Genomic DNA, 27,953 nt, shown 5'->3' on the forward strand with positions numbered 1-27,953 from the left:
CCTATGTTTCCTCTGCATTTCTGAGGCATCAGCCCTTATGTTCTCAGCCCCAGGGAGAGAAGTAGCCCAGCTAGTCTAACTGGATTCCTTGAATATTCTGTTTCTCCTTTAATAAAATGTGACATTTTTAATACTGGTTTAGGGCTGAGGCTGTAGAAATACAATGGACAAGGTATCTTGGACAAGCCTCTTGTCTTCTTGTCACAGTCAGTACTTCACTCTTCTGAGAGCAATGTGTCATCAGAAATCTATGACTAGGAGGTAAAAAAAGCCTGACAGAAGAGCACAGTGTCTCTACGTGCACAAAAATGAAGAGGCATAGAGGTCTGAGCAGGCACCTGGGAGCCAGGAACTCTCCATTCCTTGTGCATGGGTTTGCTTCGTTGCTTCAGGCTCATCGACCCAGTAAACAGGCATGCAAGTTTATAACATACTAACTACTCGGTACTCATTTCTCCCAAAGCAGACAGTCCACATGCATGTTAAAGGCTTGTCTACACAGAAGTGCTCATGAAAATTAACCTGGTTTAATTAAAGGTGAGTTTAAAGTGACTATGCTAAACTTCATTTCATAGAATCATAAAAAATGAGGACTGGAAGGGACCTCAGGAGGTCCCATCTAGTCCAACCTCCTGCTCCAAGCAGAACCAGCCCTGACTACACCATCCCAGCCAAGGCTTTGTCTAGCTGGGCCTTAAAAACCTCCAAGGATGGAGAGTCCACAACTTCTCTGGGTAACATGTTCCAGTGTTTTACTACCCTTCTGGTGAGAAAGGTTTTTCTAATATCCAACCTCAACTTCCCTTGCTGCAACTTGAGACCACTGCTCCTCGTTCTGTCACCTGCTACTACTGAAAACGCATGTAGCGCGTGGGTGACCACTTCTATCCAGAATTCAAGTTAAGTGAAGGAAATCAAATTCCAGCCACTCCGATTCTGAATCAAAGCATCCAGGGCTGGGGTAGGATGCAGTTTAAATAATCAACTTCAAGCATTAACTCGGCTTAATGTTCCTGTGTGCCCCTGGTAGACAGGCCCCAAGTGTGAGACAGCTTGCTCCACTAGGGAAGTGGAGAAACAACCTTGCACACAGGCACTTCTAATACACTGAGAGCACCCATGTGGGGAGGTCCTTTAGGACAGTTACACACTGCAAATTCACATCCTGCCTCCTGAGTAAATACACCTCAGCGTAGATAAGCTCCTACATATCAATAAGAGGGTTTAGGCACCTTGTCACATAGTGGAATTTACAGCCCTGCGGTAGGCGTCCAGGCCCCCTACAGCAAACAGAAAGCTAGGTACATATGAATGGGATCTGCAATTGCCAGCTGATCAGCAGGAAGCCACGTAAAATGCCCAGCAGGAACTGCTGGTGAGGCATCTTGATGTCCTGTAGCGGGGTGCCTGCCTCCACTCATGCTCCACGACCATGACCCTTGTGTTGGGCTTGGGCACCCACACCCCATCCCTCAAGGACTGCGGAAGGAAGGGGTTGTCCTTCCTTTTTAAGCCCAAATGAGGGTTGAGGTCGGAGGGCACTGCACCAGGATGCGACAGACCTGGGTTCCCATCCTTGCCCCACTGAAATTCAATATGCGAGTGTGACGAACCACGTGGAACAAGGACTGGGCCCTGTCTGCCTTTTCCCACGTCTGTGCCCTGACTTGCAGAATCATTCTGAATAAGGCCAGGCTGTGCACGGCATCACTGGAAAAGGAACTCACTTCAGATACCATCCCTTAAGGGGCTCTGGGTGCCATGTGTGCCAAGTACTCATCTTTCACACACCACAAACAGCCAGAATGGTGAATCCCACCCTCCCCCCACCCCGGCCGGGGGCTCGGCCACACGACCAACGCTTCCTTGTGTGTGTGCTGCACTTTCCCCTTTTCCAGCAGTGCTTCCTTTTCAGTGAGTTTCTGTGCCAGTGGCGAGCGTGAAACAGGAACCAGGGACGGACTCCTGGCCATTAACACTGCTACTGATTCAGGCAGGCAAGGGCTTGTATGACAGGAAACAGAAAGTGCTGGTATCAGAGGCAAACAGAAAGTAAAGACTGCCAGTACTAACACCTTGCTCTGACCTTTGTTCCGTGGCTGGCACTGTGTAGATTTGCTTCACTCCCATCTCATTAGGATATTGTCCCACGTCTTCACTAGGAGAGAGGTGTTGTTGCACAGGTAGGAGATCTAGATACCCTTCCCAACTCTGCTGCTGAGTTACTAGGGCCTCTGCCACGTTACATATATTATGCAATTAACTGGTTAATTGCCCAATAAATCTCGACCAGCTACACATGCCATGAAAAAGGCCATCCAGCTATAAAAAGACCCAACCAGCTACACAGTCAGTGCTTGAAAATGTGGAACACCTCTATAGCTGGTTTCAATCCAGTTTTCCTTCACATGTGTGGCATGGCCAGTGAATGTGCCCAGGTCACTTCAACCCCTGGGACTTAAATTCACTCTGTGTGAGTGGGACTAAGCATCCTTGCATCCCTGTCCCCCCACTCCATCCCCCCCACCAAGGCATGCTTTGAGGCACTGAGGGTGCTGTGAAGCAGTTCAATGTCTGTGAAGCATTCCCAGATCCTCAGATGAAAAGGTGCTTCAAATGTGCAAGCTCGGATGATAATTAGGTTGCTACACTTGGAATAACATGCAGAGCCAACCGGTGTTTCTGCCAACAGCACCTTTATAGAGCGCTGAGTCAGGTCCTGTGTGCACTACAAGGAAAGGCCTGTTCTTAACTGGAGCCAGATAAGAATAAACTCTCGTTCCACCTGAAGACACAGCTGAAACTCTTTTAGAACTTCCTACAGGCACTTAGAGCTGCGTGGACTTTTGGCATCTCAGTGGATGCAATCACACACTGAGTCAGAGGGGTAAGACTATTCAAACAGACTGGAAGCTGCTTTCAGTTCAGCCCTCCCTTCCCCAACACTTAACTGTTTTTTCTGATTCCCCTTTTAAGTTCTGAGTGAGCAAGCTGTACCTGGGTTGGATTTCTGAGGCTATGCGGGCCAAAGGCAGAGGTGAGGTGCAGGTTACACACAGGAGAGGCCGTGAAGGCAGGAAATCTGACAGAAGCTAGATAAAGTCTATTTTGGGGGCTGGAAGGAGTTTGAAGCAATACCAGGTTTAGGTGCACCTGTGTTTTCAAGCCACCCTCTGTGTCAAGCACAGGAAGGAGGACGGCTCTTCTGATACAAGCAGTGAGCTCGGCAGGATACAATTAAAGAGGCGCATATCTTGCCCCTTGTCGCACGCTGCTCAAGCACTTGCAGCACTGGAACATTTGGCAGAGAGCTGCTGTGAAGCTTCCTTCTTCCCCTGCTCCCTGAAACACAGACAACTTGAAAAATGAGGGTCTCTCTTACTCTGCCTGCTTCTTGCAGAAGAACTTGAAGAGCTGGGGCGGCTGGTTTGCTGCGGTCCGGACTGAGAGAACTGGGGAGCAATGGTTGGGATTTTCCCCTTCCTGGTGCTGGCACAAGGCATGTCGGGTGTGCGGGGGATCCTGGGTCTGCTGCTGAAGGCAGAAGAAAACTCGCTGCAAGAAGGGATGGGAAGTGTTAGGATCTGCATATCCATAAATTTCACCTTGAGGGACATGGAGAAGAATCAACAGGCAATTTGTACGTGTGCGATTAAACCAAATGCAAAGTGCATGCTGACCAACACAGAACTACATGCACAAGTACATGGAGATTGCAGATGGAGCTATACACAGTACTCATAGGTATTCCACAGCATGGTACAGTACAGACAACTCACTAAAGAGACCCTGCCTGTCCTAATCAAAACTGAATTGCAAGTTTTCCGCGGCACATTCTTTATATCACAAATGCAAACGTGATGAAGCCAAGATGCAGAAGGGCTGTGTACGTGTATCTCGCATTATTAGCACCTGAACTGTCATATTTCTGCAATGTCTCCAATGGGTCCCAATCCTACGAAGTGCACACGAGTCTTTCCTCTCACATTCAGGTTCACGGGCACCGTCACACATTTGGATCCCAGCAAGGACAGGAAATGGGGAACTCCTGGCACTATCTCCACTGGGCCATTCACAGACATCTTGGTAGCTCTGAGAGGCTCTCTGGCATGGGCCCTTATCTAATGCCCTACCATATGCCCTAAGGACATCACTGTTCAAAGTACAGTCAATGTCCATGCTGACGTAGTCTCCTCTCCCATCTCCCCAACTCCAGGAACAGTTTTCCTGTGAGGGGTGCAGCTCTTACAAAAAGGGTTCAAGGAACACTCTGAAGACACCTAACCAAAACCAACCTCATGGAGTGCTATTACATTTGCATTTCTCATTGTTGGTTACCAATAGGCCAATATTCTTCCTTAACCAGAGAAGACCACATTGAAACAGGATCTGCAAGGAAAGGATGGTTGTAATTGGGAAACGCAAGGACAGCCAAAGGAGATCCAAAAAGGTGCCATCCATCCAAACACAGGTCATTAAAATGGAGTGGGAGGGCACCTACCTCCTTTGCTCCATCAAAAGAAGCCATTGTCAATGGGAGGAAGCAGGATGAGGGGATTTCAAACCATTTAATCTGCTCTCCAGGATGGCATGCTGCTGAGTCAGCGCTCAATAGCTCTTCCTCAGCGGCTGCTCCCCTTGTGTGGAGATGCCTTAGTCCAAGTTGCTTTTATATTGGGTTTTTTTTAAGCAGCGCTAATTGTCCGGATTTTGCTTTTGCAAACGCTTGCTGCTAAGGACACAGTCAATTAGAAGTCTGCTCCAAAACATCCTTGTAACAAGATCCTCTCAGGCCAAGGTTCACTTGCCTCTTGTATTCCCCTTTGTTGCTGTTTCAAAAGGTTGTACGGCAGATGATAAGAAAGTATTTAGAAAAAGAAGAATCTGGTCCTGCCTCAAGCAGTGGGCTAGACTATGTGACCTATAGAGGTCCCTTCCAGCCTGACTTCTCCATGATACTAGGACTGGCCAAGAAGATTTCAAGCTATAAAACCATCCCTGAGGTTCAGAACTCACGTAAGAGAGTTTGAGGTCTCTCTCCATAAAGCACCGTGGTTATCTCCTGTTTTCATTTGTATTGCTTGGGCTCTAGTCCTTTCATTTCACTATTCTCATGCCGCACATGTTTTGTACCTGTGATTTTTATATGTTAATGCCTAAAGAAAGCATCACAAACAAGCTGTGCAGGGTTTGCGCTGCAGGTGAGCTTTCTTTTTTGCACAACTCTAAATAAGGAGACTCTGGATTTTAAAAGCCCTAGTGGGGCCATGACAAATCTCCAAGGAAATTAGATGTTGGGACCTATCTCACTACACCCGAAGCAAAGCAGAATGCTCACAATTCATGAAGTGTATGAGAGGGATAACATGACATACATTAACTTGGGAGGTTCCTTCCAGTCCTTTGTGTCTATGTTCATAGGCACTGAGAGGAGATGAATGGGATAAGCACAGAGAAAATACTCTATTTAAAGCAGACAGTCTTTCTGGAAGGTTACATACTTGCTGCATATGGCAAGTGAGCATTACAGACCCCCTTTCTTTACCTGCCACGATTTCTCAGATCCACAGTGTGGTGAACCTTGCTATTACCTGGACGTCGAATATAAAGCATACAAAGATGGAGGAACACGGCCCTCTCCCTCCCAGAGATCTCTCATTGTGCAGCACAGAAACCTGCTATTGTATGTGCAATAATTAGAGCTTAACTACAGAAGTGCTGGAGACAACTCTCTCGTGGGAAAATATTTAGCAGCTCTTCATAAGAAGAGACATTCATGACAGCACACTGTAATTTGAGAGCAAGCACATGGAGTAGTTAGCGCTAAAAAGAAACCTAAATCTTCCTTTAGAAGAAGCAAAGCTATTTGCTTCTGGGTAACAGCTGGCCTGGGGAGCAACCAGAGATAACCAGTGCATGACAGACAGCTGGTCAGTCTTAGTAACCATCCAGGAAATGGGGAAGGGTTACAAAGATGAATTGCTTCCTCTTTTCTCCAACAGAAAAAAGTTGCATTTCTAGAAATTTTTATTAAAAATCACATGAGGGGGGTATCCACACACTGCCTGCATACAGTCTCTCTCTCACAGCGTGGATAAAGTCACGAGATACTAAAACAATACTGTGCTTCAGCTTAACCAAGAAAAATGGGGACAACTCTCCCTCTGCCATCCAGCAGCTAAAATGGCAATTACTTGGAATGGAAATGAAGTTGCTGGAGAATGACACTGCCAACATAGCGCACCACATCTCTCACAGACTGGTTTAGTACCAGCATATCTGTCCTGACCTCAGTAGTATTATTCCCAATTTACTAGATGTGAGAAAGAGGGAAATCCAACCCAGTGACCCTGGTGTTCAAAGAAAACGGCTCTGCCTCACCTCCCTGAGGTGCCTTGGTATGTATGTCCCAAGAAGCATGGGCAAATGAACACCCACCATGTTAAAAGAGGTGGGCAGCGGCATGGGGACAGAACAGTGAGGCTGTCTGGCTGCCACTGGAGAGGCACACATTTAACCTATGTGCTGCACTCCTGCCAAAGGCCCCACTATAACAAGACTCGTTCGAGCTGGGGAGTCAAAGATGGCCAGATGCAGGCACAGACACATCACTCCCTTGCATGCTTCTGGCTACAGAAACCAGTGGGCTGTAACCATGGTCCGGGTATGACCGTAGACTGCATCCAACTGGAAGATCCAGGGGCAACATGGTGGGGCTCTTTGCGATGGGGCAGCTCCTATACAACACCAGTGTTGCGACCTCCAGAGTAAGGTTAGTAAAGAGCACCTCAAAAAGCCCCCAATGCCTTGTGGGTACTCGTTGGTTGGAGAAAGGCTATGGGACGTCACCCTAATAGAAACGCGCCTTAGCTGAGGCATTGGGCAATCAGCAGCAGTTATCTGTTGCTCTCTGGCAGACATTACAACCATTGAGGCACTGAACTGGCAGAAACTACAACGAGGCACTGACCTCGTTCTGGCCTTTGGATTCTGTCTCAGTGGTCTGAAGGGGGGATGGCAGGTCTTGGGCAGCCTCCATTCCCCCTTGCTCTTGCCTAGGTGTACATGCTCAACATCTTGGTGCAACGATCGCAGGATTGCATACAAGCAGATTCAGCAGGCACTTGACTAGATCTCTTCATGTACACCATGATCCAGAGGATCAAGGATTGCCTTACTTTGTTTGCATCTTTCATGCCCTAGCAATGGGTGAGATTAAGGAAGTAGCAGTAATTGTTTGCACTGCCGCTTGTTGAAAGAACAGATTACTGTACATGCTTTCTTAAGGAAATAGCACATTAAGTTCTGGTTACTGCAAAACTATCAGCCTGCTGGCAAGCAACTTCTCATGCCATGCCTACCTGCACTACATTTCCCGTACAACCTGTAACCTGAGGCTGATTTTGTAATCATTTATCATTACCAACACAGTAACAGAACCGACACGATGCTACGATACAGCCTTTGTGCAAGACTTCACTCTTGCATCTCCAGACAGAGACTCCTCTATTAACAGAGCTGTACAGCAGGGAAGGAGAACAACGTTGTGCTATTGCCAGTTGCAAGACTGAAGGGAGATGGAGGACTCTTTGTGGCAGATGCATGAGATGCGGGGAGTCCTATGTGAAAAGGGGTTGAGCTGCTCAGATGCAGAGAAAGGAAGAGTCAGGGCTCAGGAGGAATTAGCAGGAAAGTTTGCTGCTTTGTAGTTAGGAGTGAGCACAAAGCCCAGCTGAGAACAGGATGGAGACCGTGTCCATTTGCAATCTGTTGCTTTCTCCACAGTCATAGAATCATAGAGTCACAGAAGTTGGGTCGAAGGGACCTTGTAGATCTTCAAGTCTGACCCCCAGCCTGGGCGGGAGAAAAGACTGGACTCAAATGAGTCCAGCCAGGTAGTCATCAAGCCTCTTCTTAAATATCCCCAGGGTAGGAGCCAGCACCACTTCCCTAGGAAGTTGGTTCCAGCTCCTAGCTGCCCTAACTGTGAAGTAGTTCTTGCATCTAATCTAAATCTACTCTCTAATAATTTGTGTCCATTGTTCCTTGTCATGCCAGGGGGTGCGAGGGGAAACAGTGTCTCCCCTAAACCCTTCTGGTCCCCCTTGTAAGTTTATAGACAGTCACCAGGTCCCCTCTCAGCCTTCTCTTGTGAAGGCTGAACAGGTTCAGGTCCTGCAGCCTTTCATTGCAGGGTCTGCCCTGTTGTCCCCAGATCATGTGGGTGGCCTCCTCTGGACCCTTTCAATGTTGTCCACATCCCTCCTGAAATGGGGCGCCCAGAACTGGACGCAGTACTCCAGCTGTGGCCTGACCAATGTCGCGTAGAGAAGGAGGATCACCTCCTTGGCCCTGCTAGAGATGTACCTGTGGATGCATGAAAAGGTGCGGTTAGCCCTGCCAACCATGACCTCGCATTGTTGGCTCATGTTCATCTTGGAGTCAATAACGACTCCCAGATCCCTTTCTGCCTCCGTGCTCTCAAGAAGGGAGTTTCCCATCTTATAAGTGTGCTGCTGGTTTCTACCGCCCACGTGCAGCACCCTGCACTTGTCAGTATTGAAACGCATCCTGTTTATGTCAGCCCACTCCTGTAACCTATCCAGGTCTTGTTGCAGTCTTTCCCTCCCTACTAGCGTGCTCACCTCACCCCAAATTTTGGTATCATCAGCGAATTTAAACAGGTTGCATTTCACCCCGTTGTCCAAATCGCTGATGAAGAAATTGAACAGCGCGGGCCCGAGGACCGAGCCCTGGGGGACTCCGCTGCCCACTTCCCCGCAGGTGGAATATGACCCATCCACCACCACCCTCTGAGTACGACCCCTGAGCAAATCTGCAATCCATCTGACTGTGTAGGCATCAATGCCACAGTAGCCTAGTTTTTTAATGAGGATGGGGTGGGAGACAGTGTCAAAAGCCTTGCTGAAGTCCAGAAAGACTACATCCACAGTGACACCTGCATCCATTGCCTTTGTGACCTGATCATAAAGGACAATCAGGTTGGTCTGACATGACCTGCCCCTAATGAAACCGTGCTGGTTGCCCTTGAGCATCATCCCTGAAGCCGGCCCATCGCAGATGTGCTCCTTGAGGATCTTCTCAAAGAGTTTCCCAAGGATAGAGGTAAGACTGACAGCCCTCTAGTTGCCCGGGTCCTCTCTCTTCCCTTTTTTGAATATGGGGACCACGTTAGCTATCTTCCAGTCATCTAGCACCTAGCCCGAGCACTCGTAAAGCCATGCCAAGGGCCCTGCAATAACCCCTGCTCGACACCCTGGGGTGGAGAGCATCTGGACCTGCTGACTTGAACACGTCCAGCCCCTCCAGAAGCTCTCTAACCCAGTCCTCCCCATCCTGAGGTCTGGAGGCGTCCCCCTCGAGTCCATCTGGCATCACAGCGGGGAAGTCCCGGTCCCTGCACAAGAAAACGGACGGACGAATTAGTTAAAGAGTTCCGCTTTCTCCTCTGGCGCAACCACCAGATTGCCCAGCGTACTTTGCAGGGGCCCCACATTACCTGGTGCCTTCTTCATCCTCCCTATATATTTGAAAAAGGACTTTTTATTATCCTTGATCTTGGACGCTAGTCCTAGCTCTATGTCCGCCTTAGCTTTCCTGACAGCCCCCCTACAGGCCCGAGCAGAGGAGGTGTACTCCTCTTTGGAGATAGCACCCCCTTCTACCGGGTGTACACCGCCTTTTTGGTAAGCAGGCATTCCCGGACACCCTTGGTAAGCCAGGGGGGCTTTCGGGCACTCTTGCCCCCCTTGCATCTTGTTGGGATGGTCACCCCTTGGGCCCTGAGTATTGTTCCCTTAAGGAATGACCACTCGTCCTGGACACTGAGCTCCCCTGCCCTCAAGGACCCCAGTGCCTCACCCACTAGTCTCCTCAACTTGTTGAAGTTGGCCCTCCTAAAGTCTAGGGCTACCGCCTTGCTGCAGGCCCTTGGCACCTTGCGCTGGATGGTGAATTCCAGCAAGCGATGATCGCTATCACCCAGGTGGTCAAGGACCTGGAGGCCCCTGACCAGGTCATCGCCTGTGGCCAGGACCAGGTCCAACAGGGCATTTCCTCTGGTGGGACCATGCACCTCCTGGATTAAGTGGAGGTCCTGTATCTCGGCCAGGAACCTCCTGGGATGGTCCAACCTGGCTGACTGTTCCTCCCAGCAGATGTCCGGGTAATTAAAATCACCCATGACAACTACATCCCTTGCCGTAAGTGCTACTGCAAGGTAGCCCGAAAATTCCCGGTCCAGCTCCTCTCCTTGGTTGCGGGGTCTGTAGTAGACCCCCACCGTCAAATCACTCTCCCCACAGTCCCCTTGAATCTTAACCCAGAGCACTTCAGCCTGCCCTTCCTCTGACCCCATTCTGCTGGCAGAGGATGTGTAGTGCTCCTTGACATAGAGTGCCCACCCCCACCTTTCCTTCCTTCTCTATCCCGCCTGTAAAGCCAATAGCCCCTAATGCTAACTGCCCAGTCATGGGACGAATCCTACCACGTTTCTGTTAGCCCTATGACATCTGGGTTTGAACTAGCTATTCTGAGGGCGAGTTCCTCCTGTTTATTTCCCATACTGTGAGCATTGGTATGTACTGGTGAGACAAGGAGGCATGACAGATCTGCACAGCCTCCTGAGCCAGCCTGAGTACATGGTGAAGAAGTAAGTCTCACTCACTGGTGTCCAAACCATGCACAGCTGCCCTCAAGTCTGGCCCAAGGCAGAGAGCCTGAGCATGGCACTGGGAAGTGCATTCAGAGCTCCTGCATATGTGACAGCTCGGTACATCCTTGCACTCTCACACCCTGTCCCTTCAGGTGTCTAGCTCCACCCATCCCATATATTCATCTGCTTCTGAGATGTTTCTGCTGCCCTTGTTTCAAAAATGGCACAAGGCAGTCATACATCTGATCAAACTGTAACGGCCTCCGTTAAAAGAAATAGGCTGGCAGTTACTAGCAAAGAAGTCTTCACATCCCAGAAAATGCCATCACAACTGGCAGAACAGGACACACCCCAGATAGAGAGCCCAAAATACTCTTTCTTCCCTAGCGATCCTTTCAGCCTGGAGCTGATGTACAATAATGGGAGAACATGCTTGGCTGCTGCCCATGCGGTACCTGTGCTCAGTGGATAAATCAGGGCCTCTGGTCAATGGGGCTGTCAGCTCAGTAGGTTTAAACACTCTCGATCCACTTAAGTATTTAAATTCTTTACCTCTTGCAATTTAATCCTTGTCACCTTCTTCCAATTCACCCAAGCTCTTGTTTTCTACAATGAAAGATGTCTTCACGGGGCTCAGCACAGTAAATCGCCTGAGGAAGCCACCTGGGTATTTTATTCGCAGGTGACAGTGCTGTGCTTCCATGTGATGTTCATTAATAAGATCTTGCCTTAGATTTCTTCTCTTCTGGCACAGATTTTTTTAAAAAATTGAACAGATGCCACTTGTAATGCTCAGACTATTTTGTTTGGCGAGCGTTATCCCAGCGGTGTCACACCACACTACATCATACAGCAGATGACTTCACAGGCTGTCTTTACAGCAGCATGGAATTAGCTGCTAAACACCCCTCTCCACCCCGCAACTCCTTCCCTGTTCCAGATGACCACGTGTCTAAGTCGTACCTGTGTGGCTGCCCGTTTACTTTGTCCTGGGTGAAATCAGTGGATTGGACAGACAGGATTTCAGTAGCTCTTAAGGCGTGTGGCTCCATTCTGAGACTGGATGAGAATATCTTGGATGATTCGATTTCAATTGCTATGGGAAAAGAATGGGTGTTTCAATGCAGGGGGATCTCTGTGAAGAACACCGAAAAAAGTGTATCGTAGCTGCTATCAGAATGGCACTGAGCAGGTGCCAATGAGGTACCCAAGACAGACCCTTAGAGCAGCACTGGGTGCACACCAAACGATGGCTATGCTGTATTTCCTCAGGGGGAAGCCCACGCACAGGGAAACTCTGGGGCAGGAAGGGAAGGTAGACCCCCATGTGAAAAGTTGAGGACTTCTAGGTCAAGAAAGAGGGCAAAGACCTATGCTTCCTCGTGATGCTGAGTTACTCTGACCTAAATGGTTCACCAGCTTCATCCACCCCCTCCTTCTTGGTCAATCGCTGCCCACTTTGTGACCCTGCTGTGTCGAACCTGACTCTGGACTGTTCATGACGGAGCTGGAAAATGGCCTAATCTAAAAGGTTCCCCATTTCCATCATGGTACAAGAACAGCAAGGCCAAGGTTTGAACTCCTCTAAGTCTATGCGACATATTTCAGAATGGGATTCTTTTCCTGGGAAGAAAGAGAGGTCCTAGAGGGAATACAATGATCACTGCATTGCTCTCTGAGCTGTTCTTTCTTCACTGTAGCATTTGGGAAAGTGTCACAGGAGAGGAAGAAGTGTTTTGTAGAGTAAATTCCCCACCCCCCTGTGAACTGCTCCAGTGTCACTGGCCAGGATTGGCTGCTGATTTTCCACCCCACTGGTGGGTATGTTTTAATGCTGAGATACTGGCTAAATACAACATTTACAAGGCATTGCTGTGCTCCCTCAGCTTTTAAAATATAAGGAATTATTTTTCAGTCTCTGCATCCAATGGTGGATTTCTTCACACCACACATTTTTAAGTAGCAAAGAGCAGTGGTTTCAATGTCTGATTTGCTTAATGCCCTTTATGAAGTTTGAAAATTTAAAACCCTGGCTTTCCTGCCAACTCAGTGGGCTTCCTATTGACTTGTATCTTTTGTTCAGAGCTGCTGCATCTGGCCAGCTAGTGTCTCTGTCAAATACTTTAGTCATATTCCTATTCCTATGTGAAACCTGAGGCTTAAATGGCACTGCTCTCATTATGACAGAATATATGGAGAGCTCAAATAGGTCTCTCGAACTGGAGCTTCATATGCTTCAAATGTACCCCCTTTGGTTTAGCTATTATAGATCAGCTCAGAGCATTATGCAAGCAGATTCTTGTCTGGGAAACCTTGGTTGGTTTTTGCAGAATCCCTTTCATTTCCTCTCGGAAATTTAAAAAGATGCCTTGTCTTCACTGATTCAAAGCATATTTGGGCTTTTTAATAATTCTGCACTGGAAAGTTTCAAGAGCCTTTAAAGTGAAATTCCAGCAAATTTGACTGAGTGCCCTACCTTGACCTCTAGACTGTATCCCCACAAATAAGCTGGGACCTTACTCCCCTGGTCCTTGAGCTCCCTGTCCCTCCCTTTGGCAAATGGCTTGGAAATACAGTATTTCAGAATCATTTCAATTTTACTTCACATTTCTGCAGTGATACAGGGGTTTGTGTTGATTCCAGTAAAAGGGCAGAGAAAGGATCTCTAGCATCTCCCAGGGTCTCTCAAATGATGCCAACCAAGGATGGCATGGGCAATGGATTAGAAGTCTAGGGCCACACTTAAGGGGATACACTGTCCTCTCCCCCAAACTTTTATTATTGCCTTGTCTGTAACCTCTTTTCCCCAGCGCATCAGTAGGATTAATTAAAATCAGTCCTTCATTTTTGTTGTAGCTGAACCACTGAACAGATGACAACAGATGCTAACAGGTACCAACAGATAAGGCCTTGTTTAGATCCGCCCAGGGGTCTATTTGGTCAAGAAAGTAGCACTGCCGTGCTAGAAACTGAAGGCCCTGCAAGCTGCAGTTCTTTTGCTGGGGGGGGACGGAGGGAGTTGCTCAGTGGTTGAGAGCAAGTTTGGTATGTGTGAGGCCCTGGTTTCAAACCTTGGCACCTCTGCTTAGATCAAGAGAGAGCATGCGTGCTGGGATTTGCAGACCATGGTGTCATTCAGCTCCATAGGTGCTTGTTAGTTGTCCAGGGTGTCATTCTGCTGGGGCCTTGTGGTCTCTCTCTCTGCACCAAAAAAGTCAGCTGCAGACCACACTGTAAAACTCCAACTCACCCCCGGGGTGCCCCCTTCTCCAAATGCCCACCCCATCCTCCACCCGCCCAGATTGTTAGGAACAATTAACCGCAGCATTCCCAGCCCATCCTTACATGAAGAAGAAATACAGAAGTCAGAAGTGTTGGACCTGCTCCCACTACGGGTGGGAGGATGACAGCTCTGCAGAGTCTGGAGTTTGCCGTCCCTGCCATGGGAAGGAATGGCATCATTTTCTGGCCTGGAGGAGAAATGAGAACGCAGGGTGATGAATACTTCCAGCCTAAAAGAGCTGCCTGAATATCACCATCTCATTTCCTGTAACGGTCCTGAAGAAATATAAAGGCATATTTTATGCTGTGAGCTAGTGCTAAAGCCATAATTTAACTACATGACTGTAACAGTTTTGACTGCAGCTCTCCAACCCAGCTGATGTGAGATGTATTTGAAATTAACATTTTTTCCTAGTGTAATAAATAGCTTGGGAAGGAAACTGTAATGCCTGACAGTTTGGAGAGATGAAATCCCAGCAGACCCTTAAACCAGAAACAATGCTGGTGAGTCTACCAGGTCTCAGGGGCATACGAATATTACTGGGGTTCCACAAAACAGGGATTTCAAAGCACAGCAGAGTATTTTAACTCAATTGCTACAGAACTGGATCTGCTGGCTTCATGGACAGGGGGCTGTCTGTTAGCAGTGAAGCGTTTCTGAAGGACAAGAGAGAGCAAATGACTTAGTAAATCAAATGGGGTAACAGAGGCCAGTGGGGGGCAGATGAAAAGTCAGGGGAGGTTAGACAGAAGTTGCTTTGAGATGAGTTTCGCTGAACAGTCGTGCCCAGATCAGGCAAAGGCAACTCGGACGCTTCTCGGCAGAAAACTGTTCTCCAAAGAGTCAGGTTCTAAGGGGATATCTAGTCCAGGGGCTCTCAACCGGTTTTGGACCATTTGTAAACATTGATGACCAGTCCCAACCCATTGCCTCTCACTCCCGCCCCACTGGCCCCCACCCCCAGTGTGTGGGGCAAAGGTAGGTGTTTGGGGGGAGGGAGGGTGGTGCATAGGGTGCCCCAAGCAGCCCCTTGCAGGCTGGAGCTCTGCCAACCTACAAGGGAAAAGCCACGGCTTCCCACACTTTTCTCCTTTAAAGAAGAATCTATTTTTAAAGTTTGTTGATCCATTTTTAAAGTTTGTTCACAATCCTTTCATATATTCTTGCGACCCACTTTTGGGTTGCAACCCATGGGTTGAGAAACACTGAGCTGGAGGGACTTCCTATCCCTCCTGAGTGATCTCACCAAATGGGAAGGTCTCTGGTGCTCTGTGCCAGCTTTCCTTGCTACAATAGCTCTATGTAGTACACCCAAGGCCTGTCAATACAAGGAGGCCCCTTCTCCCCACAAATTCTTCTGAGTTAATGAATACCTTGTCTACACAGAGAGGTTACGGGAAAGTAGCTTGGATGCCATTTACCATGTAACAGTTATTACATAGTAGATCTCCCTGTGGACACTAAAGGACCCTTTTGCAGGTACAGTGAATCCACTTCTCGTGCAGAACAGCTATTCAGCCACAGCATTTCTGCCCACCCCAATGCAGGCTTCTGTCTCTGTGCAGAAAAGCCCTTGCTGTGTGGATTGAAAGTGGATTCATTAAACCTCGTTAAACGCCTTCACGAAGAATCAAAACAAAATTAAGGCTACTTGAATTCTGAATGGGAGCATCCACACAGGGTGCCACACAGGTATCATTAAATTGCTACCTTTAGTGTGTTTGGATTCACCTTCTTGAGTGTCCCCATATAGACAAGCCAGACAATGTGATGAGACACGGTCAGTACTTTTCCTAAATAAATCAAGCCAAAGGCAGGGCAAAGCTGCCCCTTACAGACTAACAAATGCAGCCGAAGCCTTCGCTTCAAATCTGGATCACTAGATCAGTTTGACTGCCTTGAAATTGCTTACTACAGTTATCAAGACGTAGCCTCTATTAAATCTTGTTCTTTTCTCTGGTTAAAGAATTTCCTGATCTAGATAATCTAGCTGTTGCCTTTGTACTGCAGCAGCTTTCCTGCATATAGAAGCTACCTACAGAGGGTTTCACTGTATGAAAGTCTCATTTTTTGCGGTGACTTTGCACTTTCCTATCTTAAATGTGGCCCAACTGGCTGGAGGGCCACACCCAGAGGGTGGTAGTGGATGGGTCCTTCTCAACCTGGAAGGACGTGGGCAGTGGGGTCCCCCAGGGCTCGGTCCTTGGGCCCGCACTGTTCAACATCTTCATCAGTGATTTGGATGAGGGGGTAAAAAGCACCCTGTTCAAATTTGTTGATGACGCTAAGATGTGGGGGGACGTGGGCACACTGGAAGGATGCAACAGGCTACAATCAGACCTGGACAGGTTACAAGGGTGGGCGGATGAGAATAGGATGGGTTTCAACACTGACAAGTGCAAGGTGATGCACCTCGGGAGGAACAACCGGCACCGTACCTACAGGTTAGGGAACTCCCCTCTTGTCAGCACAGAGGCAGAAAGGGATCTGGGGGTCATCGTTGACTCCAAGATGAACATGGCCGGCAGTGTGGAGAGGCAGTAAGGAAGGCCAACAGCACCTTGGCATGCATCCACAGATGCATCTCGAGCAGGTCCAAGAAGGTGATCCTCCCCCTCTATGCGGCACTGGTCAGGCCGCAGCTGGAGTATTGCATCCAGTTCTGGGCGCCACACTTCAAGAGGGATGTCGACAGCATGGAGAGGGTCCAGAGGAGGCCACTCGTATGATCGGGGACAACAGGGCAGGCCCTATGAGGAGAGGCTACGGGACCTGAACCTGTTCAGCCTCCACAAGAGAAGGCTGAGGAGGGATCTTGTGGCCTGTTATAAACTAGTCGGGGGGGATCAGCAGGCACTGGGGGAGTCACTGTTTCCCCGAGCACCGCCAGGAGTGACCAGGAATAGCGGTCACAAGCTGGCAGAGGGGAGGTTTAGGCTAGATATCAGGAGGCGCGACTTCACGGTCAGGGCGGCTAGGGTCTGGAACCAACTTCCAAGAGAAGTGGTGCTGGCTCCTACCCTGGGGGTGTTTAAGAGGAGGTTAGATGAACATCTTGCTGGAGTCATTTGACCCCAGCATCCTTTCCTGTCATGGCAGGGGGTCGGACTAGATGATCTGCTCAGGTCCCTTCCAACCCTAGAAACTATGATGGGCATTCACTTCACGCTGACTGTACCATCTTACTGAATTAGTTCAAATTAGCCGTTACAACATTTTTTTAAATCAGTAAAAATAATGGACTGTTAAATTCTGGTTTGGACGCAACAATGTGTAGTGATTGCGTTGCATCATCAAAGGACACGTGTCCATCAAACCAAGTTACTGGGACTGCTACAAAGGTGCAAGGAGCACATTTTAACATGTCTCCAGTGGGATGCTGACACTTCTCTCATTTGGTGATGATGGTGACTGAGTTACAAGAGGCTTGAACTGTGATTTGGCCGGATCATGGTTTGGAGTCAACCCTGTCCTCATCAAAAAGCTGGGAGACTGTGGTGTCGATGCCCACACGGTTAAATGGGTCGCCAACTGGTTGGAGGGCCGCACCCAGAGGGTGGTAGCGGATGGGTTCTTCTCGACCTGGAAGGACGTGGGCAGTGGGGTTCCGCAGGGCTCGGTCCTCGGGCCTGCACTGTTCAACATCTTCATCAGTGACTTGGATGACGGGGTAGAAAGCACCCTGTTCAAGTTTGCTGATGACACTAAGATGTGGGGGGATGTGGGTGCACTAGAAGGGTGCAATAGGCTACAAGCTGACCTTGACAGGTTGCAACGGTGGGCGTATGAGAATAGGATGGGGTTTAACACTGATAAGTGCAAGGTGTTGCACATGGGGAGGAAGAACCGGCACCACACTTACAGGTTGGGGAACTCCCCTCTTGCCAGCACGGAGACGGAAAAGGATCTTGGAGTCGTCATTGACTCCACGATGAACATGGGCCGGCAGTGTGGGGAGGCAGTCAAGAAGGCCAACCGTACCCTGGCATGCATCCACAGATGCATCTCGAGCAGGTCCAGGGAGGTGATCCTCCCCCTCTATGCGGCACTGGTCAGGCCGCAGCTGGAGTACTGCGTCCAGTTCTGGGCGCCACACTTCAAGAGGGACGTGGACAATATGGAAAGAGTTCAGAGGAGGGCCACTCGTATGATCAGGGGTCAGCAGGGCAGGCCTTATGAGGAGAGGCTACGGGACCTGAACCTGTTTAGCCTCCACAAGAGAAGGTTAAGGGGGGACCTTGTGGCCTGCTACAAACTGGTCAGGGGGGATCAGCAGGTATTGGGGGAGTCCCTGTTCCCCCGTGCGCTGCCAGGAGTGACCAGGAATAACGGTCACAAACTGGCGGAGGGTAAGTTTAGATTAGATATTAGGAGGCGCTACTTCACAGTCAGGGCGGCTAGGGCCTGGAACCGGCTTCCAGGGGAAGTGGTGCAGGCTCCTAGCCTGGGGATTTTTAAAAGGAAGTTAGATGAGCACCTTGCCGGGGTCATCTGACCCCGGTGCTCTTTCCTGCTAAGGCAGGGGGTCGGACTAGATGATCTACCTAGGTCCCTTCCGACTCTAGCTACTATGAAACTATGAAACTATCATGCAAAGAAACTTGGAAGCTCCAACGAAGGCTTTATCAGTTCTAGTATGCTACGAGTGTGGACAGCAGTACCATACATTGAGTTATCTAATCCCATCCAGAAAAAGACGCAGTCTATAAGTGCACAGGAGAGCCAGGGTCTACTGTCAGCTTTGCCACATTGGAAAAGTGAATCCATTTTGATGTGCTGCAACTTCCTTATCTGTACAGCAGGCTGGAAATCCATCGTTGCCTCAGTAGAATTTGAGATATAAAGGTAAACGCTACTAACCATGTACTATAAAATGCTACTCTGATTAGAGACCCCTTGAGAATGAACCCGGGCTTGCTAGCCTGCAGCCAGGTGCAGAAACTGCAGAGGAAAGGGAGTTGCTGGACACAGATAATAGCCTTGACCTGAAGTAAAGGAGCTTCGAGCTCAGGTTCAGCAGCACAGTAGGAAGGCTGCATTGTCTGTGGCTCTTCTGGGAAAGAAAGTGAAAGAAAACTAGTAATGAAATGATGCTTATGTTACTGAGAGCAGCCTGCATTATCGCTAGGGCTGCTCCTCTCTTCACAAATACAGAAAGATAGTTTGCCAACATTTGGGATTTTGAAATGGAAAAACTGACTTTTGAAGAAACATTTTTACCATATGCTTTAAATACTGGACCCCCATTATGTGATGAAGAGGAATGAGATTCTACAGTTACATCTAAGCCATTTCCTTCATCAGTTAACAAAGAATAGTATATGGGGGAAAAAGCAGGACTTTGCAAGGTAAGCTCTGCTCCGAGCTACCCACACACATTGCTAAGGTCACAACGTGGGTCTGATTTACATATCACACAGTTCCTACATCCTGACAAGGTGAAAATGTTATTCACTCAGAAACGGACTTAGTCGAGCTTATTGTTAATGCCCTTGTAGATACACAATAAACATTGCCTTTGCTTTTATGTCTTCTTCTGAAAGTCTGCATAGAAGTTATTATACAAAACAGTCACATTAAACTCAAGTACCATGGGGTTAACTACACAGGAAAAAATGCCATTTTTCTAACAAGTAATTTTGCTCTTAAGGTCTTGTATTTGGTGCACTCAAAGATACTGCAGGTACACCAGTGGCTTAATAAGAGGCATTCTTCACAGCAGCTAAAATGCAATGAAACACTTTCTGAATGTGGGAACTTGCTTACCATTTTATACAACCAATATTGCTCCATAAGCAAACCTATGAGCCTAGAAGCTGTAATAGCAGCTTTACAAGAAATGATCACAACTTGGCTGCAAATGTTTCCAGCTATTTTTACAAGTAAAACCGAGGATCATGGTTAATGAGTTATGTTCTCTGCCTGGATCAGCTGGTTTGCTTGGTACATTTCACAACACCTTGTGCTGAAAGTTTCAGTGTTTATCCACTCCAAGTTAATTTCCCCTGATGTTTGCCTGGTCTTCCACACTATAGCATTCATACTATTGCACAGAAATGTGTGTTTCACGTAATGGAAAAATGTGATTATAAAAACAATAAACTAGCAGGGGTGACTTAGAAGCAATATAAAAACTCAGAATTACTTTTTACTTGTTTTTTAAAGGATGCTGAAATGTCAGCTCGTCTGGGCTCCATTTAAAGATTTATTTTTTCAAATATTTTTTAAAAAGTTTTGATGATCTTGTGGCTTTTGAAGCACCATACTGCACTGTTTTAAAGAACAGATGCTAGATCCTCATTTAAAAAGCACATGCAGAACATGACATTTTTGAGACAGGGCATAACACTGTAACATAGTTTCATGGCCCAGAAAAAAAAGGGGCTAATCTTTGACTTCTTGTTGGGCAAAATGACAATGCCAGAATCCTATCATGGGTAAAAAGAAATCCCATCTTGAGCAAACTGAGTATGGCTTACTTTCTCTAAAAGCAATTCAATAATACATGCAATGAACTTCACGGCCCAGATAAACTTTTAGATCCAACTACAAGCAAATATCTTACCACTGACCTCAGCTACACCTGCTTATGTGACCAGGCTCTCTTTGATCAGACTCCTTTTACTCCTTATCTTACACATGTTGTGCAGGTCTCATGTCTGTAACTGTTGTCTTCCTTCATTTCCCTTCTAATTTATTTCATGCAAGGGCAGCAACTATCCCTAGAGATCACATTTTCTGGCTTACTGCATGGCAGATTCACTGACATTTCACCCATGCGGGAACTCACCCACAAAAACGCAGTAAAAGATGGGCAATATGGACACACCAACATTACTGCAAGATGAAACAAAATCAATCTATAAGCTTTCACACCATTATTTCAACATAGGCCAAAGGACCATCTTTCTGATTGCTGTTTCCTTCCCTTTCTTTTTCAAACGTCCATTACTTAAGGTTAGAGATCTTTAAAGAATGACAATGGCAATGTGCTTTCCAGTATGGAGGCTTTATTTTTCATGCATTAGAGTTACAGTGTTTTAGTGTAAAATTCAAAGTTAAGGGAAAAAACAAATCCACCTTCATGCCTCATTTCCCCAGACTTACGTTGGATACACAGCCCTGTGACAGCCCGGTGTGACTGGTCTCTGCAGAGGCTCGTCTATACTCTGATGGACACCAGGGAACAGTTTCTTCTTTACTTTGGGTGTATAGGTCATTATCTAATACACAGAAGGGAGAGAGGAAGAGAGGAGAAAAAGGAAAATAGGGGACTAGGGTCATTGGGACTGATAGATGAATACTATTCTAATACCACTAAACTGAAATGCCTTGATTCACAGAAGATCTATACCATTGATCTTCATTTCGTTGTACCATAGCGCTCTCTTTCTGTTCCCAGCTGGCCCTGCAAAGACGCACCTTTCCCAGGCTCATCTTACTTCTGCAGGTCAGACATTCTTAAGTAGATAGCAATGGATTGGGGCTGGCTAGGCAGAGAGTTAAGGCTCAGCCAACATTTTAAGTAGAGAACAGAAGCAGGCATCCATTCTAATTTAGCCTCTGAATTTCCAAAGCAGATGGAAAAGTAGAAATTAAATACTTAATAATCAAATGAAGTTGGTGATTTTAGAAGCCCCATGAGGGGTACTTACTCCCAAATATTCAGTTGTCAGCAGCTTCTCTCCTGACAGCTCTCCCAGCTGAGGTTGTAAGACCTCATTTTTGTCCAAGTCAGCCTCCATTGTGTCATGGTCCTCCTGTTACAACACCACACCTTGATTATTTGAATCCAGACTCTAAGAAGGGTGTTGATTTCAAGTGAGAGCATTTAATCTCCATCCCAGCACTCATCAGATGATATACAATAAACAACTCTAACCACTAAGGCTACCTATATAATTTATACGAAAAAGGCACAACACATTATGAATGTACACACACACACTTGAATAAACTTTGAATACAATGAAAAATAGGTACAAATAATCTCTCTCAGCCATCCCTTACCACTAATCAGGCTCTGGGAAAAATACATTAAAAAACCCTGCCCTGCTACACAGCATCAAAGGTACTGTAATTTCAGGGTCAGTCTCCCTTGCATCTTCACCGCTGAGGAGCCTATAGAAGCTCAAGTCCCAACAATAACAGAAAGGTTTTTGATTACTCTTATTAGCATTGATGTACGTTCTCTCTCTTTGTTGCCTGCCAGCTGAAAGCAATGTCATGGGACTGAAGGGTTGATGGCAGCCCAGTAGGAAAAGGAGGTCTGTGAGATTGATAGCTCATGATGGAAGAAAGATTCTCCATCTGTTATGAGAGGTTGTGGTGGACTTTTGGTGGGGAAAGAGAACAGAGGTTAACACTATGCTTCTGCTGTACATAACCAAATCAAAAAGCATGTCCAGGGTTTGGAAGACGGGGCTGAGGCTGACCCCTTCACAAGACCCTGCCAGGGGTGAGTTTACAATAACTTTTGACAGCAAGGGATTTGATTTTGCCCCCTTTCTGATCTGGTTCTCTGGTGGGTATTCTAGCCACAAGGGGTGAAAGTAAATGCTGAAACAACCATCACACTTTCTAAAGAAGGGTTCATCTCTAAAGAGTTAATACATGATCAAAAGCTCTTGTAAGTATATATCACAGGTATGAACCAGTATCAATAGAATAATTTGTGGATCATCCACGGAGACTGGACACTGTCTTTCCTGGGGACAGCACCTTGGCCCTGTGGGATAGCGTCCCAGTGACTATGAGAGCCCTGGTAGGGCTGTGCAAGATTAAAAGTGGTCAACTTGTTCTCCAGGTTGGTACATGGACACGCTTACAAACTAGCCAAGTAACAGAGGTGAATTACAGAACCGCAACAAAGCTGTCATTCCAGTGAATGAAATGACAGATGGATGTGAGGAGGGCAGCTAAATCAACACCTGAGGGCACAAGGATTCAGTTAGATGCTATATGAAGTTATAACAGACTAACCATAAATTAAAACATTCTGTCTGCTTTACCTTCACCTGCTTAGCACCTATGAAATATTTTAAACAAAATAATCGTTGCTCTCCTCTGGCTGGTTTGTTGCTTCCTAGTGCTGCTTGTGCTTACAAAAATATTCTCTGGCATAAAAACCCTGCTGTGATTTTTTTTTTTTCCAGTCGGGAAATTAAGAATGCTCCTGTTAAGTTAGCTGCCTAGGATATGATCCATCATGCAATCACTTTCCATTAAGTGACCTCAGTCCTCAATCACTTTCCTCCCTTAATGAACCTCCCTCAAAACATTTTTAGCAAAAGGACAGACACTGACATTTCTCTTGACAAACTGAAGAAATCAGTCTTTACACTTCTAAAAATGCTGCCTAACGCTGCTGTACAGAATGGCCGTCTATCCCAGTCGCTCGCTCGCTCTTTGCTATACTGCTCTGGGCATGTCCTTTCACAGCATCTGACCAAGTAAGCTTGGACTCATGTAGGCTTACGCTATATATCTCTGATTTTGCTACTCTATAAGATGTAAATCTCTCCTCCCACCTGCTCTATTCTAAGACAGAGGAGAGGGCTATGTTTCAGTGGTGGGAGAGAGTGATTTCTGTCCTCTAAAGTCAAGATTTCTTAAGGTTAGGAGATTTAAACACATACCTTCTATTTGTTTTCAAAGAAGATACATAACATGTCTAAAACCCCTAGGTGAGAGATGTCAAAGAGCCTCTCTATCCAGCCCACCACGCTACCAGAGAGCACTGGAAGTTGAGCCCTTTGCCTCGCTGGGCATGACTATTGCTGGACCTTGCACTCCTGCCACCCCTGTCCCCACCAGGCCCTGCACTCCCAGCATTGCTGGACCATGCATTGCCCCCATCCCCATTGTCATTGGACCCTGTGCTACCCTTGCTCCTGCCAAACCCCACACAGCCACCAAGGAACCCCATGCTGGCTCCACCACCACGGTGGCCACTGCAGCAGCCCACATGTCCTGGGTTGAATTTGGCCTACAAGGAGCCCCGTGGTCCAGATCTGGCTCAGGGCCCGAGGTGAGCTTGCCACCCCCGCCCCAGACTGCTTTGAAAATATTAAATATAGCATATCAAGCTCTCTGCAGTCCTTCTGGATGAAAGACATGACAGAGAAATCACTACTGGCTTTCATGGTATTTATCCTTTTTTAGGCTGCTTAAAATGCTGCAGCTAGTGACATGCCAGAAGTTAAACTGCACATTCATAACACTCTTTTCTGTTTCTTCCACTTGCTGCTTCTAGGCCTGACAACAGTTTGAATTCTGAAAACCCTTAAAGTTCTTCGCAGATTGGCTCCTTTCCCCATGTTCTCTACCTCTGCTAGCATTTAAGGTCCTCTGGCTGAGGTTTCTATGTCACCCTGCACACACAGGCTTGTGATCTGCTGGTCAAGTAGGCACCTTTAGACTTTGTTCCCTCGTTGCTGGGGATCTTTCAGCTGATTTTGTACTGTCCAGTGTACCAAGTACGCGAGCCTGAATGTATCACTTGGACTGTTATCTGGAGTACCATCCTAACAGAAGCACTGTTGCTCCACTGCAAAAACATCACAAGGTTCACAGCACCACACAGCCCACACTGGAGCTCAGCATTGAAGGTGTTAATGGCTTGCCTAAGGTTAAGACTGAGCTCTTCTGATGTAGCCTCTAGCTGGGATGCTTTTTCACACCGGAGCTTACTGACTTTTATTGCCAGGTGCTGAGTGATAGATACCTGGATCAGAAGGCATCCCCATAAATGGCCATTATACCCTTATCTAATAAATCTCAAGTTTGTAAATTAGCTTGGAGTTAGAGCTTCCATATTACATATTTATGTCCACAGACAGCCTTTCAAAACTATCCAAACCCAATTAAAACCACATTTAAAGATTAAATATTGTAGATAGGTAAAGCTAATAAGAAAAGATAAGTAAAGGAGTATTATTAAGGTGTAGCAAACGAAAGCCATGTCCTGAGCTTGGGGTCCTGGCTGTGTCAGCACACAACTCCACACAAACCTGCCCACAAAACTGGGTAGATAATGAGATATATTTGGTAGCCAGGCTGGTCCGAGCCAAAAAGAGATGCAAAACTCTAGAACTAGTAGATAACGGAGTAGTTACCCCACACTGAGCTTCACACTGCACTGGCCAGCTTGCTAACAGTACCCCAGCAAGGTAGCTTAAAGCTGTGTAGATGTAACCCTAATGCCATTTTACTTCTGAATGAGAGCATTTACATGAGACTTTAATGCCTTTTAAGTTACATGGAAGAAACTTCATATTTTTAGTTCATTTAACATTCCTACACATATTTGCATTGACCAACTGGTAGATATTAAGTCAGATTTCCCCCCTCCCTCCATGCTGGAACAAGGTCCGTCTACTCTTAGCAGGGTGGTTTAGGCTTAAGAAGTCAGTATTGTGAGATATGCTAAAAGATGAGAGAGAATTTGGACTCATTTAAAATTAAATAATACAAATAAAATAGAAAATGGGAAGATTCATTGCAACAGGAGCACGTAAGATCTGTGTATACCTTGCCTATGCATCTTTGCATAAACACACTGCTATAACGGAGTGAATAGAGAGGTGGTTTGGGGGTCTGTTTTTGTTCTTCCAGTCACTAGGTTATAAATATTTGCAAGCTAGTGACTAAAGTATTTTAATACTAGGCACCTATTGGAATATATGTTAATGAACAATCAAGATACAGATAACTTGAAATGCATCCATGTTGTGCAAACTTTTAAAGATCTTTCAACTAGCACTATATATATATATATATATTTCAATTTTCCCTTAAGCCAACTTTCCAGATGGCTCTAAGATCAGATATAGTCAGAGAACTCTACCTAACAAGAGAAAACAATTATGTTCCCCATTCCAGAAATACACAGGTCCTGATCTGTAAGGCAGAGAGTCAACAAATTGGTGGTTATTTGCATTAACAATAACCTTTGTGAAGCCAGTACATGATTTAGTTGTAATTTATTTCGGCTTATAATCTTCTATGCTGTTGCTTTTAACCTTTTTTAGACTCAAGGCATCCATCAAGAGATCCAAGGCACCCCCCTCCATAAATGCTGGCTCTTAGCTTTCACTTATTTTGTGACTATGGAAATATAATAGAGCAATTATTTAGTTACAAAGAATCCAGAAAACCCACAACAGGTCAGAATGCTTCTGGCACTATGGATCCCTGTTGGAAATCCCTAGTTTGAACTCGTAAATCACGTGCACACCTAACAATGCTAATATTGCACAGCTCCTGCAATACCCTGGCTGAGAATTACTTTTCTAGATCAATTTGGTCATCAAACAACTGAGACTAGGCTTCCATTTGATAACAATAAAATTATAGTTACCCAGAGCCAAAGGGAGCCCTGCAATTAAGGCTAAGCAAGGCTAAGCTGAACCTTGATGCAAATTTTTAAAAAGCATCTATCAGAGTTCTTTCTTCTATGGAAAGGAAAAAAGGTCTTGAAAAACAAAAGTACATAAATTTCCATTTCAAATTGACCACCTCACCCTGGCCATTGCTACAACAGCGCACAGAGTGGCCTACAGCTCTTTACACCACATGATGATTCAGTTGGAAAAGCACATCTCGGACGACTCCAAATCTAAACCCTGCTGTTGAGATTACTCAGCAGTGGGAACAAGGATTGGATGGGACGTTGAAAATTAACTCTCTCTTACTCCTGAAAATGACCTTAAGAGGTGCTCAACATCACTACAAAATAAAGGGCTCACCTTCCTGGAGGTCATCTCCTTGTCTCTGTACATCATGTCCTGAAGAAGAGATCTCAAACAGGGCACAATGTGTCCAAAAGCTGATCTAACATCTCTCCCAATTATACAGTTGATCCAGTAAAAGAAACAGCAACAAACCCCTGCTTCTAGCATATCTCTTGGACCATCCTGGCTACAACAACACTCCAGCCCCCCTGCGCATCACAAGAGAATAAAGCCAGGTTCACAGCATCCCTCAGAAACCCAAATGCCAGACAGAAGGGGATGGTGTCATCTCTGAACCAAAAGTTCCAGAGTTTTGCATTTCTTTTTGTCAGAGACACGGGGAAGGTTTCACCATGCTGTGCTTTCACAGCAGGCGTTAGGCAGTCATGGTTATAGAACCTCACATCCAATCAGAGGTGTGCCATGAAAAGGGATTTTTAAAACTTGCAAACACAGGGAACAATGTCAGGTAATCCAGGTTAGCTCCTGGCAGGCCCCTGCTGCACTACATCCAGTAATTTGGGAGCAGATAATAACTCAATTCTGGTTTTGTTTATAATTGGTTCATTGCATCTAGGAACAAAACGGTAGTGAGAGTTAATTGACATTCCTCCAAACATAGGCTTAAATATGGGGAAAGTGAGAGATGAAAATCAGTTTGCTGGTTTCAGTGCAGTCCCAGCAGACATGTGCTCATCACCATCTCATTAATCTATGCGATGGAAACTGGATAACTGAAACCCACTTATCTCAGGTATACAAGGCACTGCCAGGCAAAGGCCAGATCTTGTGAGATGTGCAAGTCAATGGGAGTTGAGGGAGAACAGCACCTTCTCGAGGGGACCTTTGTAATATTCCTCTGCCTTCATAATGCAGCAAATATACACATTAATTTGAGATGGACGTTTAATTGTTACTGTGCAGTAAAATCAGTATAAAGGGGAGTTTTGTATTTCAGCAAGTCGTTACGACTAGTGTCTCTGCAACCAATACGTACTTGTTCACTGGCATTTGTTCTCTTTTTTGCATTTGTCTGCTTTACCTTCTCCTTGTTGCACTCTACTTTTCAATAAAAACAACTTGAAAAAAAAGTTAATACTTATTTTCTTGCTTAAAAATAAAAAGTGGCAATGCTAAAGTAGAAGTCTGTTTGATTACTAGTAGTGTATTAGAGAACAAAGGAGGGCCTTGAAGCCAGTGTCTGCATGACTTGAGGGATAGCTTCTTTGAGGGAAGCTGCAGGAGGGAGGCTTTTCAAATT

At 46.5% G+C, this 27,953-nt stretch overlaps 1 protein-coding gene across 5 annotated transcripts in view; it reads right to left on the bottom strand.

Moving 5' to 3' along the window:
• The window catches only part of ARMC9 (armadillo repeat containing 9), a 114,651-nt gene that overhangs the window by 10,490 nt on the left and 76,208 nt on the right, over window positions 1-27,953 (bottom strand). For 4 of the 5 annotated variants that reach the window (XM_090056018.1, XM_090056019.1, XM_090056016.1 and 1 more), the window contains 5 exons: window positions 21,614-21,718; window positions 21,066-21,181; window positions 14,021-14,145; window positions 11,639-11,771; window positions 3,383-3,555 (listed from right to left, as the gene is read on the bottom strand). In XM_090056018.1, the coding sequence (XP_089912144.1) occupies window positions 3,383-3,555; window positions 11,639-11,771; window positions 14,021-14,145; window positions 21,066-21,181; window positions 21,614-21,718 (652 nt within the window). Of the gene's footprint in view, window positions 1-3,382; window positions 3,556-11,638; window positions 11,772-12,656; window positions 13,877-14,020; window positions 14,146-21,065; window positions 21,182-21,613; window positions 21,719-27,953 lie in introns of those variants that run through there. The other variant, XM_090056020.1, reaches the window with a different exon arrangement.

The sequence above is a fragment of the Crocodylus siamensis genome, chromosome 6 (assembly GCF_052110815.1).
Source record: "Crocodylus siamensis isolate JL-2025a chromosome 6, ASM5211081v1, whole genome shotgun sequence".
Taxonomy (NCBI): Eukaryota; Metazoa; Chordata; order Crocodylia; family Crocodylidae; genus Crocodylus; species Crocodylus siamensis.